Source organism: Rana temporaria, chromosome 11 (genome assembly GCF_905171775.1).
Source record: "Rana temporaria chromosome 11, aRanTem1.1, whole genome shotgun sequence".
Classification (NCBI taxonomy): domain Eukaryota; kingdom Metazoa; phylum Chordata; class Amphibia; order Anura; family Ranidae; genus Rana; species Rana temporaria.
Genome location: NC_053499.1, coordinates 41,206,938 through 41,229,557, shown reverse-complemented (window position 1 = coordinate 41,229,557; position 22,620 = coordinate 41,206,938). Strand labels below are relative to the sequence as shown.

At 43.8% G+C, this 22,620-nt stretch overlaps 1 protein-coding gene across 2 annotated transcripts in view; it reads left to right on the top strand.

Moving 5' to 3' along the window:
- Nucleotides 1–22,620, top strand: part of FADS2 (fatty acid desaturase 2) — a 62,833-nt gene that overhangs the window by 5,753 nt on the left and 34,460 nt on the right. For both annotated transcript variants that reach the window (XM_040328418.1, XM_040328419.1), the window contains exon 3: nt 13,560–13,670. In XM_040328418.1, the coding sequence (XP_040184352.1) occupies nt 13,560–13,670 (111 nt within the window). The remainder of the gene's footprint in view (nt 1–13,559; nt 13,671–22,620) is intronic.

Genomic DNA, 22,620 nt, shown 5'->3' with positions numbered 1-22,620 from the left:
TTAATCCTCTGATTCTAGCATAGTTCCAGTGTTTGCTGGATAGCATTGGTAGCTTATTGCCTCTAACTATCAGCTTTAATTAACATATCCCAACTGCATACTTCGCAACACTCCCAAAACTCAGAACTGCCCGATTGCCATAGGCATGCCCGGGCACACCCTAATCACTCTGTGCGGTGCCAATTCTCCCTACTGCCCAGGCTTCCCCCTGTGTTGTCCCCCACCCTCCACTGTCGCAGTAGCTTCTGGTGGGTCCTTCTTTAGGGGGGGGACGGCAAACAAACAAACACCCCCCCGGTAGTGTAGCAAGCAGCAACCTCCCGTGTGTGCGTGGGGGCGGTCCGGCCGGGCACTTACCGCTTGTGTGACGGGGCTGTGGTGTCCTCTGCTAGAGTGCGGGCAGTGGCCGCTGCGGGTCCGGTGTCCACCCCTCCAGCTTCCTTCACCATTTGTCTCCCACCAAAGCGCAAGACAACCAATAGGATCGCCTGATGCTTTGGCCAATCGGGAAACAGCTCTCACAGACCTGCCTCCTGATTGGCGGGGAGGAACTTTAGTGTGATAATAGGGAAAATTAATTCACTATGGTCACCCAACTGGGTGGGCAAGAGCACAATTCCCTGCACTCCAAGCTCACCCTTTTTTGAAGCCTATTAGAGCCTCTAATCAGGTGCTTCCAAAAAAACACCCCGCTGTAGATCAGGGGGCCGGACGCATGGATGGGGGGGTGGCGCCCGTACACCCGCTAAGGACGGGCCGCCACTGCCCACAGTGCTGCTGGTTTGCCTCCTCTCCCCTACCCTCCGCTGCAGTGGGGGATGTTTTAAAGCTCCCAACTCTCCCTTATTTCGAGGGACTGTCCCTGATTTAGAACAATGTCCCTCATTTCTCCTCATTTTTCCCTTATGTTGCTTTGATCCTTATAGTTTTATATAAAATGCACTTTTTATCTATCAAAAATTGTTTCCCAGCGCTAAACCTTTCATCCGATTTCTAAATTGCTGCATTTGTAAATTACAAAAACCAATATAAAGGAATAGTAGTGGTAAAAAAAGCACTTGTGGGTTTAACCAATCTTGTTTTTCCACTCATACTGTAACTAATAATTATAAAAAAAAAAAAATGTGTATGCATTTAAAAGGAAGTGGCCTAATGTGGTTTGCACATTTAAAATGATTTATAAAAAAAGAAAAAAATTAAATATACAGTTTATTAATTAATAGCCAGAGCATTACATTCATATTCCAATGTCTTGCCTTTGTGATTGTAATGAATAAAAGACTATAAAAGGATTGTAATTGTGCCATAGAATGGTGATTTCATACTGATGCATTTTTTTTAGAATCAAATACAGTTTATTTTAAGATCACAAATTACATGTCATGACTGGTGATGTACTAAAGGCTGACCGGAGCTGTAATGAGTAATGACTTCTGCCTTGTGTGGTTACTTAGAGTAAAGATGTTCACATTGCTGACATGCCTCTTCCTTTCAGATTCTCATCCACAGAGAACTGCATAGTAGTCAGACCTAGATATTCTACTAATCCATCTGTGTCAATGGATTAAAAATCAGGAGACTCTGGGATACATAATATATTACATAATACATAATATATAATAATAATATTTTATATATATATATATATATATATATATATATATATACAGGGAGTGCAGAATTATTAGGCAAGTTGTATTTTTGAGGATTAATTTTATTATTGAACAACAACCATGTTCTCAATGAACCCAAAAAACTCATTAATATCAAAGCTGAATATTTTTGGAAGTAGTTTTTAGTTTGTTTTTAGTTTTAGCTATTTTAGGGGGATATCTGTGTGTGCAGGTGACTATTACTGTGCATAATTATTAGGCAACTTAACAAAAAAAAAATATATACCCATTTCAATTATTTATTTTTACCAGTGAAACCAATATAACATCTCAACATTCACAAATATACATTTCTGACATTCAAAAACAAAACAAAAACAAATCAGTGACCAATATAGCCACCTTTCTTTGCAAGGACACTCAAAAGCCTGCCATCCATGGATTCTGTCAGTGTTTTGATCTGTTCACCATCAACATTGCGTGCAGCAGCAACCACAGCCTCCCAGACACTGTTCAGAGAGGTGTACTGTTTTCCCTCCTTGTAAATCTCACATTTGATGATGGACCACAGGTTCTCAATGGGGTTCAGATCAGGTGAACAAGGAGGCCATGTCATTAGTTTTTCTTCTTTTATACCCTTTCTTGCCAGCCACGCTGTGGAGTACTTGGACGCGTGTGATGGAGTATTGTCCTGCATGAAAATCATGTTTTTCTTGAAGGATGCAGACTTCTTCACGTACCACTGCTTGAAGAAGGTGTCTTCCAGAAACTGGCAGTAGGACTGGGAGTTGAGCTTGACTCCATCCTCAACCCGAAAAGGCCCCACAAGCTCATCTTTGATGATACCAGCCCAAACCAGTACTCCACCTCCACCTTGCTGGTGTCTGAGTCGGACTGGAGCTCTCTGCCCTTTACCAATCCAGCCACGGGCCCATCCATCTGGCCCATCAAGACTCACTCTCATTTCATCAGTTCATAAAACCTTAGAAAAATCAGTCTTGAGATATTTCTTGGCCCAGTCTTGACGTTTCAGCTTGTGTGTCTTGTTCAGTGGTCGTCGTCTTTCAGCCTTTCTTACCTTGGCCATGTCTCTGAGTATTGCACACCTTGTGCTTTTGGGCACTCCAGTGATGTTGCAGCTCTGAAATATGGCCAAACTGGTGGCAAGTGGCATCTTGGCAGCTGCACGCTTGACTTTTCTCAGTTCATGGGCAGTTATTTTGCGCCTTGGTTTTTCCACACGCTTCTTGCGACCCTGTTGACTATTTTGAATGAAACGCTTGATTGTTCGATGATCACGCTTCAGAAGCTTTGCAATTTTAAGAGTGCTGCATCCCTCTGCAAGATATCTCACTATTTTTGACTTTTCTGAGCCTGTCAAGTCCTTCTTTTGACCCATTTTGCCAAAGGAAAGGAAGTTGACTAATAATTATGCACACCTGATATAGGGTGTTGATGTCATTAGACCACACCCCTTCTCATTACAGAGATGCACATCACCTAATATGCTTAATTGGTAGTAGGCTTTCGAGCCTATACAGCTTGGAGTAAGACAACATGCATAAAGAGGATGATGTGGTCAAAATACTAATTTGCCTAATAATTCTGCACTCCCTGTATATATATATATATATATAAATATTATTATTATTATATTTTTTATATATATATATATATGTATATATATATATATATATATATATATATATATATATATATATTAAATATTATTATATTTTGTATATATATATAAATATATATATATATATATATATATATATATATATATATATATATAAAATATTATTATATTTTGTATATATATATATATGTATATATATATATATATATATAAAATATTATTATTATTATTTATATATAAAATATTATTATTATTATTATTATATTATTTTTCTGGTCACAGATATAAAGAGTCTGGGCCAGATCCACAAACGAATTACGCCTGCGTATCTATTGATGCACTGCGTAATTTCAAAGTTCCCCCGTCGTATCTTTGTTTTGTATACACAAAACAAGATACGACTGAATGAGGGATCGATCCGACAGGCGTACGTCTTAGTACGCCGTCGGATCGTAGGTGCATATTCACGCTGGCCGCTAGGTGGCACTTCCGTCGAATTCGGCGTCGAGTATGCAAATTAGCTAGATACGATGCGATCCACGAATGTACGTCCGGCCGGCGCATTTTTTTACGTAGTTTCCGTAAGGCTTTTTTCGGCGTATAGTTACCCCTGCTATATGAGGCGTATCCTATGTTAAGTATGGCCGTCGTTCCTGCGTCGAATTTTGAAAATGTTACGTTGTTTGTGTAAGTCGTTCGCGAATAGGGCTTTGCGTAGAATGACGTTCACGTCGTAAGCATTGGCTTGTTCCGGTTTAATTTCGAGCATGCGCACTCGCATACCCCCACAGACGGTGCATGCGCCGTTAAAAAAAAAACGTCATTTACGTTGGGTCACAACGTATTTACATAAAACACGCCCCCATTACATCCATTTGAATTCCGCGCCCTTACGCCGCCAGAGATACACTACGAGGATTCGAAATAAAATAAATAAGTTACGGCGGCATAGTGTATCTTAGATATGCTGCGCCCAGCGCAGAGGTACGTGAATCTGCCCCATAATGTTTTTTTTTACAGCATCTATCATCACCTCTGTGTGTACTGTGCGGCACAGTCCTATTTTAGTGCTCATTCTATAGCTGTTTGCAAACTGATTGACTGCTATAAATCCACTTGCTGACCAGACCTTTTTGTGGAACATTTTGTTTAAAAGTTTAAATTAGTGTTTTTTGCTTGAAAATTACTCAGGACCCACAAACATTATATATGTATATATATATTTTTTAGTCAGAGACCCTAGAGAATAAAATGGTGATTGTTGCAAATTTTTATCACACTGTATTTGCGCAGCGGTCTTCTAAATGCAATTTTTTAAAAAAAAATACACTTTATTGAATAATAAAAAATAAAAAAAACACTAAAGATAGCCCAGTGATTTTGTATATTGTGAAGGATGATGTTACGCCGAGTAAATAGATACCTAACATGTCATGCTTTAAAATTGTGGACGCTCATAGAGTTACAGAGGAGGTCTGGTGCTAGAATTACTGCTCATGTGTGTGGTTTGAACACTATGGGCCAGATCCACGTACATGCGCCTATCTTTAGGCGGGCGTAGCGTATCTCAAAAAAGGCTACGCCGCCGTAACTTAGAAAGGCAAGTACTATATTAACAAAGAAGTTACGCCTTTAGTTACGGTGGATAAGCGTATATCGGGCGGCGTAAGCCCGCCTAATTCAAAAGAGGCTGGTTGGGGGCGTGTTCTATGCTAACTAATCGTGACCCCACGTTTTTGACGTTTTTTACGAACGGCGCATGCGCCATCCGTGAAAGAATCCCAGTACGCCGGAAAAAGCCTTAAGTAAACGACGTAAAAAAATGCGCCGGGCGGACATGCGTTTGTGAATCGGCGTATCTACCTAATTTGCATATTCCTTGTGTAAATCTACGGAAGCGCCACCTAGCGGCCAGCGTAAATATGCAACTAAGATACGACGGCGTAAGAGGCTTACGCCAGTCGGATCTTAGCAAAATTCCGGCGTATCTTGTTTTCTGAATACAGAAAAAAGATACGCCGGAGCATCCTAGAAGTTACGCGGCGTATAAATAGATACGCCAGCGTAACTTCTTTGTGGATCTGGCCCAATTTACATATGCGGGCGCAACTTACGTATGCGTTCGCTTTTGCACGCAAACATAGAGGGATGGGGTGGGTGCTTTAAAAAAAAAAAACTATTTATATTATGTTTTTCTTTCCTTTTTTTTTTACACTGTCCCTTTATTTTATTTTAATTTTTTATCACTTTTATTCATATTACAAGGAATATAAACATCCCTTGTAATAGAAATAAGCATGACAGCTCCTCTTTATTGAAAAATCTGGGTTCAAAAAGACCCAGATCTCCCATTTACCTTTAAAAGCAAAATATATATATATATTTTTTAATAAATTATTTAAACCCGAGAACCGGAAGTGACATCAGAGGTTGCTGTGGTCCTCCAAGAGCATAGAGTTGAGTGGGGGCCATCTTGCCCTCCCTCGACTTCCTGCCCAGCCAGATGGATCAGATCAAAGCCGTTGGTAAAACTTGAAACGACCAGAAAGTAGCTGGGGGGTACACCACTTCTAAAAGTGGTCCCATGGTGAATCAGCCACCGGGATCACTTTTACCCAACGCTGAATCGCCTAGAGAAAAGAATGATACTGGAGTTATAGCAGCAGCTCTGTATTTAAGGTCAAAATAATGATGTATATATACTGTAGGGGGTCGGCAAGTGGTGTTTAAAGAACATAATTATTTTTTCAAAAATTCTGATTAAAGCTGATCCAGCCAGATATAAAAACACACATTGACGCAGATCTGCGTTTATTAAAACATTGTTAAATGCTCAGTATGAGCTGACATCAGCCCCTTGCAATCCCTGCACATCAGAGCTCATATTGGGAAAGCATACCTCCCAACTTCTTGAGATGGGAAGGAGGGACACCCACCAGCAAAAGTATGCAGGCATAGGACACACCCCTTGCCACGCCCCCTTAAAGGAGAATTGTACAAAAAAAACAAGGTTGTTTAAACCCACAAGTGCTTGTTTTACCACTACTATTCCTTTATATTGGCTTTTGTATTTTACAAATACAGCAATTTAGAAATCAGATGAAAGGTTTAGGGCTGGAAAACACTTTTGGATAGATAAAAAGTGAGTTCTCTATACAACTCTATAGATCAGACCAAAATGAGGGACAAATGAGGAGGAATGAGGGACAGAGGGACATTGTTCCAAATCAGGGACAGTCCCCCGAAATCAGGGACAGTTGGGAGCTATAGGAAGGAATAAGCAGCACGAGGAGCCAACAAACTGAGCAAAGTTCAAGGAGCATACTGATGGAAGGAAAGAGTAGAAGAACAGAGATGTGAGCTTGTAGGCAGATGTGTGGCTTCTTCAGGATGGCAGGAACTCAATGAGGGGACTAAGTTGTCCCCTGTTATGAGCTTTCTTCCCCTTGGAAGCCTGTTGGTGCTGGAAATGGGTGAGTCTGCCCCCAAGCCAAAGAAGATCTATTGTATTCTTCAGTTTTTTTTTTTTATTGCTTTACTCCTGTGATGTCATAATTTTTGCACAGGGGGAATGCTGGATGCTTGCTCTTGGCACAAGCATGTGCCATAGTTAAAGAGGAACTGCAGTCTGCTCACTAAAAATTGAGAAGTCAGCAGGAAGAGCCTTTAGTAGGTTGCACTCTCCTCTAGGAAGACATAGTTGGTCCATGGGCCTGGAAAAGTGTATGGCAGGATCATGAGATGCAAAGCTGTTTAAGTACTGTTCACTAAAGTTCATAAAAGTCACTGCCGTGCCTCTTTACTGATTATAAATGCAACAGTTATGTGTCTTAGGAAGTGAGATGCACAGCTAAGTTAATGGCGAGTAATGAGTAACATGCAGGGCGGTAAATGAAATTTATTATGCACAGCCTATACCAGGGGAATGTATTAGAAGTATAAAGCCTCGTACACACGACCGGTTTTCCTGGCAGGAAAACGGCCAGGAGAGCTTTTGGCCAGGAAAACCGGACTTGTGTATGCTTCCTCGCAGTTTTTCCATCAGGAAAACAGCCGGGAATCCCGGCGGGAAAATAGAGAACCTGCTCTCTATTTTCCCATTGGGATTCCCGGCGTTTTTTTTTTTCTGGCACTTACCTATGGGAAACACTGCAAGGCAGTGCCGATGGAGCATACACACGGCCGGGATTCCTGGGCCAAAGCTCCATGGCAGTTTTCCTGACGGGTTCTCAGCTTTCTCCTCGGTGGACTTTTTACCGCCGAGAAAACTGAGCGTGTGTACAGGGCTTAAAGCGGGGGTTCACCCTAAAAACGATTTTCTAACATTACATCCAGCTCACTCTCTACATTGACAGTATGCCGTTTTTTTTTTTTTGCTGTACATACCTCGTACAGCTATTTTCTTCCCCGGCTTCCGGGTAGTGGGCGTTCCTATTCAGCAGGTGATTGACGTGATGACAAAAACGACCTCCACCCGTCGCATAAGGAGCCTCACGGGTTGCCGAAAGAAGCCGAACGTCGGTGCGCATGCCCCGTATAGCGCCGACTCGCCATTCGGCTTCTTTCGGCAACCCGTGACAGGCAACCCGTGACGCTCCTTATGCGACGGGTGGAGGTCGTTTTTGTCATCATGTCAATCACCTGCTGGATAGAAACGCCCACTCCCGCGGGAGGCCCTACCTGGAAGCCGGGGAAGAAAATAGCTGTACGAGGTATGTACAGCAAAAAAAAAAAAACTAACGAGGTATGTACAGAAAAAAAAAAAAAAACTAACGGCATACTGTCAATGTAGAGAGTGAGCTCAATGTAATGTTAGAAAATCGTTTTTAAGGTGGACCCCCGCTTTAAGAGTTGCAGACATATAAGAGCAAACCTGATCTACCTATCTTGTTGGTGGCTAGCTGAAATGAGGTTGACCCTCATGGCAGTGGTTTAGGAGTGGTTTAGGAATTATCGATGCTACCAGCTGAAACCACTGCCTGTGGAAGGGGCATCCACATCCTAACCGCTCTTACAGTAAAGAAGACGACATTCTGCCACGCTCGCGCACGCTCCCGATGCTCTTGCAACTCTGCAAGGGACCGGTGTATTATTGAGTGAACTCTGCAAGGGGCGGATGCCTACAGAAGAGGCCGTATTTTAGAATGATGGGCAGAGCTGATAAGTTGGGGGTGGATTTCTCAATAAACTACACGTGTAGTGTTTACACAACTGTAGTGCGGGTTTTGGAATGTTGATGGGCGGGTTTGCAGGATCCGCCCCTTGCAGAGTTGCACGAGCATCGTGAACGTGTGGCAGAATGTCGTCTTCTTTGCGCAGCTGTTCATGTTCGGAGACTTTTCGGAGGCTCCGTAGTGCTCCGTAATGCGCAAGCGCTGCGCCTACGCAGTACAGGGCTGGCATTATTCGACGGTGGTCATTTCTCGGCACAACACCGGCATTTAGGGTACTATTATTAATTATTGGCACCGCAGGTACAACACGTGCTTGCAACGCATTTCTGAAGAGTGGCTTTGTCGCGTGTTCCAGGAACGCTCAGGTGTAAATGCAGCCTAAGTGAATAGGAAGATTTCCTTACAAAGCGAAGAGCCTATTTGCCTTTAGTAAATCAATCCCAAGCATCCTCCAGAGACATGAGCCTGCTCTGTGCCCAATGCTTTTTACCTAAGTCAATAAAGGCTTGGGAGATTGTATTGTGTACTTCGCTGACAATAGCCGTGATCAGATTACAGTATGCCAGCACAATGTCTGCATACGCGATTACATTCCGTGTCTGAATCCGATCGTACGTTGTATTATTGTGATGTTACATTTACACACCAGAGCCTATAATGCACGTCTTCTGTACGTATACGTGTAGATTTTTAGTCCTAGGGATTTGTGTAGATCGTGAGACTTAAGCATATAAAAAAATTAGGAACAGCGCCATATAAAGGGTTTCCGAGGGCTGTCTAGTCTGTTAGAGACAGCTGGTCATGTCTGCCTGTAGGAGGGCTCCAAATAAAGCAGAGCTCTGATTGGAGGAGGGCATTCTGCTGAGGCTCATTGAGAACAAGGGATGCAGAGAAATGTAGAGACGAGGTTACTGCAGTTCACAGCAATGCAGGCAACTGGCGGTCAGGCGCAGTCAAGGAAACCATTAATGAGGAATGGAGTTGAGCAGATATCAAATTGTACAACCATATAGTAAAACATACTATGACATAAACATAATGTTTACGTAAAAAAAATATATATATATATTAGGGTTGTCCCGATACCACTTTTTTAGGACTGAGTACAATTACCGATACTTTTTTTCAAGTAGTCGCCGATACCGAATACCGATACTTTTTTTTAATGTCATGTGACCGTTTTCAAACCACAATACAGACTAAGGATATTTTCTTTAGAATTATGAAGAACTGGTACATCATGGTGTGGGGCTGTTTTTTAGCATACGGTACTGGAAAACTACATATCATTGAAGGAGTGATCACTGTCAGTGCAGCTCATCGGTGCCAGTGCCCAAAAGTGCAGCTAGCCAGTGCCACCTATCAGTGCAGATCAGTGCCCATTAGTGCATCAGTTCAGGGAGGCAGCTTATTAGTGCATCTCATCAGTGCCACCCAATCAATGTCAGTGCCATCCATTTATGAGTGCCATTCAATCAATGCCAGTGCCACCTATCAGTGCCATCCAATGGTGCCATCCAATTTGTGTTCGATGTCAAAAAAAAAAAAAAAAAAAAAGTATTCTATTTTGGTATCGGGAGTATTTGCGCGAGTACGAGTACTAGTGCAAATACTCGGTATCGGTCCCGATACCGATACTGGTATCGGTATCTGGACAACCCTAATATATATACACACATACATGCATCTCAAAAAATTAGACTATCATCAAAAAGTTTATTTATTTTTAGTAATTCAATTCAAAAAGTGAAACTCCTATATTTTATATAGATGCGTTACACTTATGCCGCATACACACGATCGGAAATTCCGACAACAAAACCGTGGATTTTTTTCAGATTAAATTTTGGCTCAAACCTGTCTTGCACACACACGGTCACACAAATCTTGTCGGATATTCCGAAACGTCAAGAACGTTTGACGCACAACACTACGACGAGCCGAGGAAAATTAAGTTCAATGATTCCGAGCATGCGTAAGATTTTTGTGCGTCGGAATTGCATACAGACGATTGTAATTTCCGACCAGCTCTCAAATTTTTGTGGTCGCAATTCCGACAGCAAATGTCCGATGGAGCCTACACACGGTCGGAATTTCCGACCGAAAGCTCACATCGAACATTTGTTGACGGAATTTCCGATTGTGTGTACGCGGCAATAGAATTTTTATTACAGAAATATTGGCTTACTGAAAAGTATGTCCAGTATGTGCTCAGTACTTGGTTGGGGCTCCTGAATTACTGCATCAGTGACATGGAATCTACTCCGCATTGAAAAATGCTACATAGTTACATAGTAGATGAGGTTGAAAAAAGTCCATCAAGTCCAACCTATGTGTGTGATTTTATGTCAGTATTACATTGTATATCCCTGTATGTTGTGGTCATTCAGGTGCTTATCTGATTGTTTTTTTAAATTATCGATGCTACCCCTGAAACCACTGCCTGTGGAAGGGGCATCCACATCCTAACCGCTCTTACAGTAAAGAACCCTCTACGCAGTTTAAAGCTTCGTACACACGATCAGTCCATCCGATGAGAATGGTCTAAAGGACCGTAGTCATCGGTTAACCGATGAAGCTGACTGATGGTCCGTCTCGCCCACACACCATCGGTTAAATAGCCGACCGTGTCAGAACGCGGTGACGTAAAACTCAACGACGTGCTGAAAAAAATTAACTTCAATGCCTCCAAGCATGCGTCGACTTGATTCTGAGCATGCGTGGATTTTTAACCGATGGTTGTGCCTACTAACGATCGGTATTGACCTATCGGTTAGGAATCCATCAGTTAAATTTAAAGCAAGTTGGCTTTTTTTTAACCGATGGTTAAATAACCTATGGGGCCCACACACAATCGGTTTTGACCGATGAAAACGGTCCATCAGATCGTTGTCCTCTGTTTAACCTATCGCGTGTACGAGGCCTAAGGTTAAACTGATTTTCTTCAAATTTAAGTGAATGGCCACGTGTCTTATTAAATTCCCTTACGCGCAAAAGTTTTAACCCTATCGTGGGGTCACCAGTACAGTATTTGTACATTGTAATCATACCCCCGTCTCTTCTCCAGAGAGAATAAGTTCAGTGCTCGTAACCTTTCCTCTTATCTAATGTTCTCCAGTCCCTTTATTAGTTTTGTTGCCCTTCTCTGGACTCTCTCCAGTTCTAGTACATCCTTCCTGGAGGACTGGAGCCCAGAACTGGAAAGCATACTCAAAAGTCTTATAGAGTGGGAGAATTATCGTTTTATCTCTGGAGGTAATCCCCTTTTTAATGCATGCATAGGTGTGCGCAGCCTATTGTATTAGGGTGTGCACTCAAAGCTCCAACACATATGCCTTTGTGACATATTAACCGGCCTCTTCCCCACTCGTCATCCTAAAACAATGTCACCTGCCCATGATTGATGGGTTTCCCGTCTCCAAGACTAGGGTGTGCCCAGGCACACCTGGCACACCCCTTGCGCACGCCTATGAATGCATGACAATACTCTGTTTGCTTTGCTTGCAGCAGCTTGGCATTGCATGCCATTGCTGAGTCTATCACCTACTAGGTCCTTTTCCATCCTAGATTCCCCCAGAGGTTCTCCCCCCTAGTAAGTAGATTGCATTCATATTTTTGCCACCTAAATGCATTATTTTAAATTTTTCCACATGAAACCTCATTTGCCATGTAGTTGCCCACCCCATTCATTTGTTCAGATCTTCTTGCAAGGTTTCCACAACCTGCAGAGAAGTTATTGCCCTGCTTAGCTTAGTATCGTCCACAAATACAGAGATTGAGCTGTTTATCGAATCCGCTAGGTCGTTTAAAAATTAATAAAATAGGATTGGTCCCAGGACAATACCCTGGGGGACCCACCTCAAACCCCCCCCCCCCCGACCATTCTGAGTACTCCCCATTTATCACTACCCTCTGAACTCACCCCTGTAGCTAGTTTTCAATCCATGTACTCACCCTATGGTCCATGCCAATGGACCTTCACTTTGTAAAGTAAACTTTTTCGGGGAACTTTGTCAAATGCTTTTGCAAAATCCAGATACACCACGTCTATGGGTCTACCTTTACCTAGATGGCAGCTCACCTCCTCGTAGAATGTTAATAGATTGGTTTGGCAAGAATGAGTCTTCATGAATCCATGCTGATTACTGCTAATGATACCGTTGTCATTGCTACAATCTTGTATAGTCCCTTACCATCCCCTCTAAGGGCTTACATACTATTGATGTTAGGCTAGCTGGTCTGTAATTCCCAGGCATGTATCTTGGCTCTTTTTTAAATATTGGGGCTACATTGACTTTTCTCCAATCAGCTGGTACTATTCGGCCTCGTACACATGACCGAGTTTCTCGGCAAAAACCAGCAAGAAACTTGCTAGGAGATATTTTTTTGCAGAGGAAACCGGTCGTGTGTACATTTTCGTCGAGGAAACTGTCGAGAAACTCCACGAGCCAAAAAGAAAGCATGTTCTCTATTTCCTTGACGGGAATGGAGAAAATTGGCTTGTCGAGTTTCTCGACGGCTTCACAAGGAACTCGACGAGCAAAATGATGTGTTTCGCCCGTCGAGTTTCTCGGTCGTGTGTACGAGGCCTTCCAGTCAGTAGACTGTTCATAAAAATTAGGAACAATGATCTGGCAAAGGACCCTCGAGTGCAAGCCATCTAATTTAAATGTTTTTCTTTAAATCCTATGGGACTTTTCACACCACTGCGCTGTGGATGCCGTGCATTTTGAAAAATCCTGCATGCTGCATCTTTGGTGCTGTGTTGAAAACTGCACCAAAAACGCAGCTTCCCATTGAAATGAATGGAAGTTGCAGCAACATTGCGGTAAAAATGCACAGTGATTTGCGTTTTTGGTGTCTTTTTGAGTCACACATGCACTTTTCACAGGTGCAGGCAACCCAAAAACGCACTACAAACGCAAAGGAAACGCATATGAAGCACAGAAAAATCGTGGTAAATAAAGCATATGATTTTGCTACAAAGCAGTGTGAAAGGGCCCTAAAAGGTGATGATACAATGTCTTTATGGTAAGTTAGTAAAATAGAAGTTTCTTTGTTGTTTTTACGTGTTGCTTGGAAATGTTCTTTAATGGCAAGAAATTACCTATTAATTGTTTTTTCACACAGGAAGCTTTCCATGCATTTCATCCAGATCTGAATTTTGTGAGGAAATTTCTTAAGCCGCTGTATATTGGTGAACTGGACGAGAATGAGCCCAGCCAGGACCGTGGAAAAAATGTAAGTCTACTATCACATTGCTGCGTAACGGCTGGCTGGAGACGCAGCAGGAAATGAGAGGAAATCGCTCCAAAGTAATTTTGTATTCAAATATGCAAATGAGGGAGATACGCCGATTCACGATTGTACTTGCGCCCGACGCAGGCTACGACTGGTGCGCGTAAGTTGTACGTACGGCGTAAAGTTATGCCCCATAAAGGAGGTGTAACTCAGCAGCATCCATGCAAAGGGCTGCACCAGGGAACACAAGCCCGCGTATTTTACGTAGTCTACGTTGGACGTGAATATGACTAGGCGTAGGTTACGTTCACGCCGTAGGCAGTGATCCGGCGTATCTTAGGCAGTTGTTCCGACGTGATTGTTAGCATGCGCACTGGGATGCGTCCACGGGACGGCGCATGCGCCGTTCGTTATACGTATCTGTCTGGCGCTCGGCCCATCATTTGCATGGGGTCACGCCTCATTTGCATGGCTCACGCCCACTTCCACCTACGCCGGTTTACGCCGCTTTACGCCTAGGAAACCCAGCGCAGTTTTGGGAGGAAATGCTTTGTGAATTCCATGCTTGCCTCTCTGCGCTGCGTCGGCATAGCGTAAAGGAGATACGCTACGGCGGCATAAATGTGCGCCAGTGTCTGTGAATACGGGCCATTAACCTTTCAATTTATCATTCGTTCGGCAGAAAATTTCCAAACTTGTCCTTCGTTTTTTCGGCTCAAAAACGTCCCAACGATTATTAATTTTGTGCTGAAATACGATTTTTCGTATAGTGTATGGCCAGCATTAGACTGGGATACCTTTATTTTTGGACAATATAGTGTATATATCAAATATCTTCACCTGTTTACAGCATATGTGGCAATGATTATCACGTGAAAGTGGTGCATATGTATGATAAATAGCACTTGTGATTTGTGGCACAATTCAGCACACAGTTGATTATATTAGCGCATCATACTTTATTTATTTGTGCATGTCATTTGCTGAGTAATAGAATCTAGTTTCTCCATTATTCATGCGTGCTTATTGTTCTGGGTTCCTGTATTATTAACAATATTCTCAAGCTATCTCAGTCCCTGACCTCTTCAGAAACATGAGCCAGGATTGCAAATCTAGGATAATTGCAAAGCTTGTTCTTTTCCAGTGGCTAGGCATATCTAAATGGCCATTGTTATTAAGCAAAGTCTTCCTGTATCAGTTATTCTTTTGCACTATTTTTAGCATATGGTAAGGTAATTCTCACTCAGGTAGAAGGTGGGCAGGCCATCTGGGTCTCTTACCTCAACCTCAGGGGAATGGACCACAATGCTTGACAGGTTTGTGTATTGTCTTCTACTCTTTAAAAATCTGCTTAATCTTGTTACGTTGTGTAGCATTATGGGGGAGTGGAGGTAACCTATACTACTGATACCTGTGTCCTAGGGAGAACATGATTTAATAATGCTTGTATTTGTGCTTCATAATGACGATGGAACACTGCCATTGTGCTTAAGTCAGAAATGTCTCCAAGTCAGAGGCGGCTCTTTAATTAGGCAAATTAGGCGGTCGCCTAAGGCCTCTCACTCACAAGGGCCTTGCGGCAGGGCCGTCTTAATAGCATCATGGGCCCCTGGACAAAGTCATGCTCTGGGGCCCCTACAATGATGACAGTGCAGGTAAACAGACATCAAGTAGGTAGAAGGCAGACTTCCTCCCCTGTGTATCTATCACTCTCAGTGCCATCATGGGGCCCTTCATTTTGGGGCAGCGTGAGGCTCATGGACCAGCTGCTTTGGAGAAAGTGCAGGGGCCCCCCATGCAGCTGGGGCCCCTGGGCAGTGCCCAGGTGTGCCCTCTCATTAAGACAGCCCTGCCTCGCGGTCGTCTTATTTGCCTGTGATTAATCACCAGGATGGCGAGCCACCACCTCCAGCACTGCCCTGTGTTTTCTGTTCCCTGCTGGCCCAGATGTTATATTGGCTGCATATATCTGATGGGTGACGAGGGTGCTGATCACCTGTTTGTTAGATTTGTGCATCTTTCTGCAGCCATTTTTCTTGCTTGAATTTTTTTTTTCCATTTTGGGCATGTGAGTGGGGCTTCATGTCTAAATTTTGCCTAAGGCCTCGTACACACGACCGAGTTTCTCGGCAAAAACCAGCAAGAAACTTGCTGTTTTTTTTTTTTTTTGCCGAGGAAACCGGTCGTGTGTACACTTTTCGACGAGGAAACTGTCGAGGATCTTGTCGAGCCAAAAAGAGAGCATGTCTTCTTTTTCCTCGACGGAAATGGGGAAATTTGGCTCGCCGAGATCCTCGACAGCCTAACAAGGAACTCGACGAGCAAAACGATGTGTTTCGCCCGTCGAGTTTCTCGGTCGTGTGTACGAGGCTTTAGGCCCCACAAAGCCTAGAGCTGGCCCCAGGGCCGCCTTAATACCATCATGGGCCCTTTGGGCAAAGTAATGCTCTGGGGCCCCTACAGTGATGACAGTGCAGGTAAACAGACATTAAGTAGGTAGGAGGCAGACTGCCTCCCCTTTGCATCTATCACTCTCAGTGCCATCATGGGGCCCCCAATTTCGGGGCAGCGTGGGCTCAAGGACAAGCTGCTTTGGGGAAAGTGCAGGGCCCAGGTGTGCCCTCTCATTAAGACAGCCCTGGCTGGCCCTGCTCCAAGTTCTATGTAACCCACTGCAGCCAGAATCCACAGAGCCCCATGCATGTGGGTTGGGTGATTTCTGAATTTCAGGAATGGTTTATCTGTATGATAATATGGTAAAGAGAAGAGGACTGCAGGATGCTGGTAGTGTAAGGTGAAACATGTGGTAGGTAATGGTACGTAGGCACTGTTACTTTGTGATAATGGTGCATATATACAGTGGACATAAAAAGTCTACACACCCCTGTTAAAATGTCAGGTTTCTGTGATGTAAAAAAATGAGACAAAGATAAATAATTTCAGAACTTTTTCCACCTTTAGCCCAGGTTCACACTAGGCTGCGGGAGTGAAGCCGTGCGAGTTCAACTGAACTCGCACGATTTCACTCCTGCTGGCAGTCCCGATTTCGGCCGCGATTTCAGAGACATCTGTGCAGGTTTCTGCACAGATGTCAATGTAAATCGCGGCCCGAAATTGCAAAAAGTAGTACGGGAACTACTTTTTGAAATCGGTGCAGCGCGGCGTCGCACCGATTAGGACGATGCCATTGCCGGCAAATGCCGCCGATTTGAGATGCGATTTGACATCTCAAATCGCATCTTAAATTCACACAACAGGAAAGAAACGGCTCAAAAGCAGCGGTCCAGTGCCTCCCTGTTCACTGTTTCAAGTTCAATTTCAGTCCGAATTTTCGTCTGATTTCGGACCTGAAACGGACCAGAAGACGCACAGGACTCCTGTGCAATCTCCACCGGAGCCGCTCTGGAGATGTGTGAACCGGCACCATAGAGAGACAGTCACAATCTCCTGATATACTACGCATCCAATTCGCAATAGTGTGAACCCAGTCTACATGTGACCTATAAACTGTACAACTCAATTGAAAAACAAACCGAAATCTTTAAAGGGGAGAAGTAAAAATAAAAATCTTAAATAATGTGGTTGCATAAGTGTGCACACCAGTGGTGGACTGACAACTCATGAGGCCCCCGGGCAATAGAAGATTATGGGCCCCCGGGCTTACAGATGGCCACCACGCCAGGAAGCAGTGCAGAGGCAGGGCAGCTAAAATCTCAGGATTTTCACACTCATGGGGCCCCCGGGCAATAGAAGATTATGGGGCCCCCGGGCTTACAGATGGCCACCATGCCAGGAGGCAGTGCAGAGGCAGGGCAGCTAAAATCTCAGGATTTTCACATCAAAAGCATGTCGGTTTCAGACATATCAGGGACAGATGTAAAAAAAACACAGAGTTTTACATACTGTCCCTGATTTTATTGAGCCTGGCAACCCTGATGGGGCCCCCTAGTGGCAGTGCCCGAGAGCCCCAATGGTCAGTCCGCCCCTGGTGCACAACCTCTTCTAACTGGGGATGTAGCTGTGTTCAGAATTAAGCAATAACATTCAAACTCATATTAAATAAGAGTCAGTACACACCTGCCATCATTCAAAGCGCCTCTGATTAACCCTAAATAAAGTTCAGCCTTTCTAATAGGTCTTTCCGGACATTTTCTTGATCGCATCCTACAGCAAAAGCCATGATCCAGAGAGAGCTTCCAAAGCATCAGAGGGATTTTAATGGTAAAAGTTATCAGTTAGGAGAAGGGTACAAAAGAATTTCCAAGGCATTAGATATACCATGGAACACAGTCACCAAGTGGAGAAAATATGGCACAACAGTGACATTACCAAGAACTGGACGTCCCTCCAAAATTTATGAAAAGACAAGAAGAAAACTGTTCAGGGAGGCTGCCAAGAGGCCTACAGCAACATTAAAGGAGCTGCAGGAATATCTGGCAAGTACTGGCTGTGTGGTACATATGAAAACAATCTCCCGTATTACTCATATGTCTGGGCTATGGAGTAGAGTGGCAATACGGAAGCCTTTTCTTACCAAGGACAACCTCCAAGCCGGGCTAAATTTTGCAAAAACACATCTGAAGTCTCCCAAAAGCATGTGGGAAAATGTGTTTTGGTCTGATGAAACCAAGGTTGAACTTTTTGGCCATAATTTCAAAAGGTATGTTTGGCGCAAAAACAACACTGCACATCACCAAAAGAACACTATACCCACTGTGAAGCATGGTGGTGGCAACATTTTTCTGTGGGGCTGTTTTTCTTCAGCTGGAACACGGGCCCTTTTCAAGGTAGAGGGAATTATGAACAGGTCCAAATACCAGTCGATATTGTCACAAAACCTTCAGGCTTCAGCTAGAAATCTAAACATGAAGAGGAATTTCATCTTTCAGCTTGACAACGACCCAAAGCATACATCCAAATCAACAAAGCAATGGCTTCACCAGAAAAAGATTACAATTTTGAAATGGCCCAGCCAGACAGAGCCCAGACCTGAATCCGATTGAAAATCTGTGGGGTGATCTGAAGAGGGCTGTGCACAGGAGATGTCCTCGCAATCTGACCGGTTTGGGGTGTTTTTGCAAAGAAAAGTGGGCAAAAATGCTGATAGACTCTTACCCAAAAAGACTGAGAGCTGTAATAAAATCAAAAGGTGCTTCAACAAAGTATTAGTTTAACCTCCCTGGTGGTATGATTCTGTCTGGAATTACGTACCAAAAGCGGTACAATTATTTTGCAAGGAAATTTGGCGTTTTATACTGAAGGCCTGTAATTCTTAGGAATAATTCATTTAAATCTGACCAAACAAGAGTCTAGTAGGCATCCCGGGTATGAATTTTTTTAAAAAACAAAAATATAAATTATAATATTATAAATAATTATAAATAATTATAACAAATAATAATATAATTATAATAAAAATTATTCAATAATGTAATCAACTCAAAATCACTGAAATTTGCTCAGTTGCAGAATTGTTGCTGTCATTACTTTTATTTTTTTATAACGAATTTCCCCACAAATCGCTATCGCACAATTCTGCAAGTGATTCTAATTTATTATCGCTGTTTTCTAGCTGCTCTAAAACCATTTTTGACATAAAGGGACACTTTTGGTTGCTATGGACAATCTACAGTTTGCAGGGAGAAAGAACCGTTTTTATTATATAAAAGAACATGCATGACACTGGGCAGACCACTAGGGAGGGACAAAGGGGGGTGTGTATTTTGTACATACAGTACTGTAATCTATAAGATTACAGTATACTGTATGTAATGTGTTTGTTTACTTTTTTGAATTTGGCACCGCTCTCCGCCCCCGTGCGTCGTAATGTCGCAGGGAACGGAGATCGGTGGCACACGGGGACACTGTGAATCGAGCGAGGACCCGCTCGCTCACACAGCGGGGATGCATCGCAGGATCCAGGGACAAGGTGAGTAACTTGTCTGTGGATGCTGCGAAAGGTAAGCCACGCCGCTGCACGCTCTGCACACCTACCCCGAGCGTGACTCGGGGATACCGATCCTAACATAGAAAAACCACCCCAAGTCACGCTCGGGGATACCGCTAAGGGGGTTAAGGGTGTGCACACTTATGCAACTATATTATTACATTTTTTTATTTTTACTTCCCTCCACCTAAAAGATTTCAGTTTGTTATTCAACTGAGTTGTACAGTTTATAGGTCACATTAAGGGTGGAAAAAGTTTTGAAATTATTTATCTTTATCATTGCCAGGAACAGACAAATGTCAAAATGAGTGTATGGCTGCAGGTGTGAAGATCATGGACCTTCGTGTCTCCTTTATGAAGGCCTAACTTCACGTTGCACTTAGACTTATAAAGGTTCATTTACTAAAGGCAAATAGGCTGCTCACTTTGCAAAGGAATTCCCCCAAAGCTTAGTGAACATGGTGAGATTTCTCTTTGTAAAGATACCCAGTCATGTGCGAGGAAAATAAAATAAAACAGCATTTTTGCTTGCACATGATTGGATGGTTTGGATGATGGAAGTCAACAGAGCTTCACCTCATACACTAAGGTCTGGGTAAAATTTCCTTACAAAGTGAACAGTTTATTTGTCTGACATTGGAACTATTGTATCTGCCCTGACAGGAATATGTAGGCCAAATTCAAATTTATAAACTCTCAGATTGTTGTTAACCCCATTCGCAAATATGTGGCCTCACGGCCAGGCCCGGATTTCCCACAAGGCCACTGAGGCCAGGAACATACAGTTAAGGGCGGTAAGTTATGGGGGAATCCGCTCGCTCGTTAACAAGTGATTGCAGCGATGTCGCCGAAATCACTTGTAAAATGTGTGCTCCCGTCTGTCCTCCCCTCTCTCCCCCACCCCAAATACCTCTCTTTGCTGGCTCTGTCTTCGGGACTCCGTCCTCCCCCCTGCCACCGAGTCTCCTGTCCCTGCTGCCGATGTACACAGTGAGGCCCCGTACACACGTCCGAGGAACTCGACGTGCCAAACACATCGAGTTCCTCGTCGAGTTCAGGGTTGAGTTCCTCGGTGAAACCTGTACACACGACCGAGTTTCTCGGCAGAATACGGCTCCGACCGAGTTTCTGGCTGAATTCTGCCGAGAAACTCGGTCGTGTGTACGGGGCCTGAGAGGGGAGAGCTGTGCTCTTCCCATCTCAGCTGTGACAGGAGTTCTAGCGCAGTGCTAGGACTCCTGTTTTGGAGGTGACAGGGTCAATAAAGAGAACATGTCACCTCCAATTGCTATCACACAGGGAATTGTTTTCTTCTGTGTGATAGCAAAAAAGTTAAGTGAAAAAAATTGATAAAAAATAAATAAATAATAAGAAATAATAATTAAATTAATAAAATAAAAATGTAAAGAATAAGAAAAATAATAAGGAAAATAATAAGAAAAGTATACAAAAATGTAAAAAAAGTAAGCGACAAGCTACAAAAAAAAAAGTGATAAAAAAGTAAAAAAAAAAAAATTGAACTAACCGCATCGCCCATTCTCCGTTGATTTGGGGGGGGGGGGGGGGTTCGGTTGCCAGGGAGGGGGTGCATTGCGGAACCTGGCCTTGGGGCGGCAGGGAGAGCAAATCCGGCCCTGCTCACGGCGCCTGGCCATTACTGCATAGGGGCACAGTTATCGTTGCCTAACCGAAAGCTTCTGGATCATGTGACTGAGTATATGTAAGGGTCTACAACAGTGATGGTAAACCTTGGCACTACAGATGTCTTGGAACTACATTTCCCATGATGCTCATGCACTCTTCAGTGTAGTTGAGCATCATGGGAAATGTAGTTCCAAAACATCTGGGGTGCCAAGGTTTGCCATCACTGGCCTACAACCACTTTATTAAAACATTAACCTCTTAGTGCCAGCTAGGGGTGCAACGGATCAAAAAACTCACAGTTCGGATCATTCCTCGGATCAGGAGTCACGGATCGGATCATTTTTCGGATCAGCAAAAAAAAAAAAAAATCTCCCCCACTGTAATATTCACATCCCCCCACTGTAATATCCACATCTCCCCCACTGCAGTGACATCACCCGGTGCAGAAAAAAATGGTGTCACCCCCCCTCCCACCAACTATAGTCCCCCCTCAGTAAAGAACCCCCTCAGTGCAGACACCCATATCAGTGCAGACACCCCCTCCTCTCAGTACAGGCACCCCCCAGGTAGTACAGACCCCCCCAGGTAGTACAGGCAGACCCCCACAGGTAGTACAGACAGACCACCCCCCAGCAGTGTGTCCCATGAGTGCTGGCTCCTCCTCTGTACGTGTAAACAGAGAGGAGGGTCGCCGCCGGGTGTACCAAGATGGCCACGGCTCCAGAGTTAGGCCATAACATTAGGAAAGGCCGCGGCTTTGGCCTAGCTCCGGAGCCGCGGCAATCCGCGGATCACAGTGTGTGCCGATCCGAAGGGGGTGACCCGTTCGGATCACGGATCAACTGTGATCCGTTGCACCACTATTTGACAGGGAAGCCAAAATGCTCCCATACAGGGGATTTAAATGACGCGAGGCGTTCAAGTTCCTCCGCTCGCCATGACCACGCTGTGTGTGGACTGAACATGCGCAACAACTTTTTTTTTTCAGAAATCAATCCTCGGATCACGTGTGTGCGGTTCGGATCAATGTTTTTCGGTTCGGATCACGGATCAATGACGATCCGTTGCACCCCTAGTGCCAGCGCCTCCTGGCCCTTTAAAAGGTTCATAAGGTAGGGCGGGGCTTAGGACCACGTGGCCTCATGACTGGCTGTCATGGCAGTCACGTGGTCTTAAACCCCGCCCCACCTCCCGCCATCAAAAACCTCTTTAAGGGCCAGGAGGCGCTGGCGCTAAGAGGTTAATGTTTTAATAAAGTGGTTGTAAGTGGTTGTAGACCCTTACATATACCCAGTGAAATGACTGGCCTCAGATGATAAACAGAGGTGAAACAAATCTTCCTATGTAAGTTGTACCTGT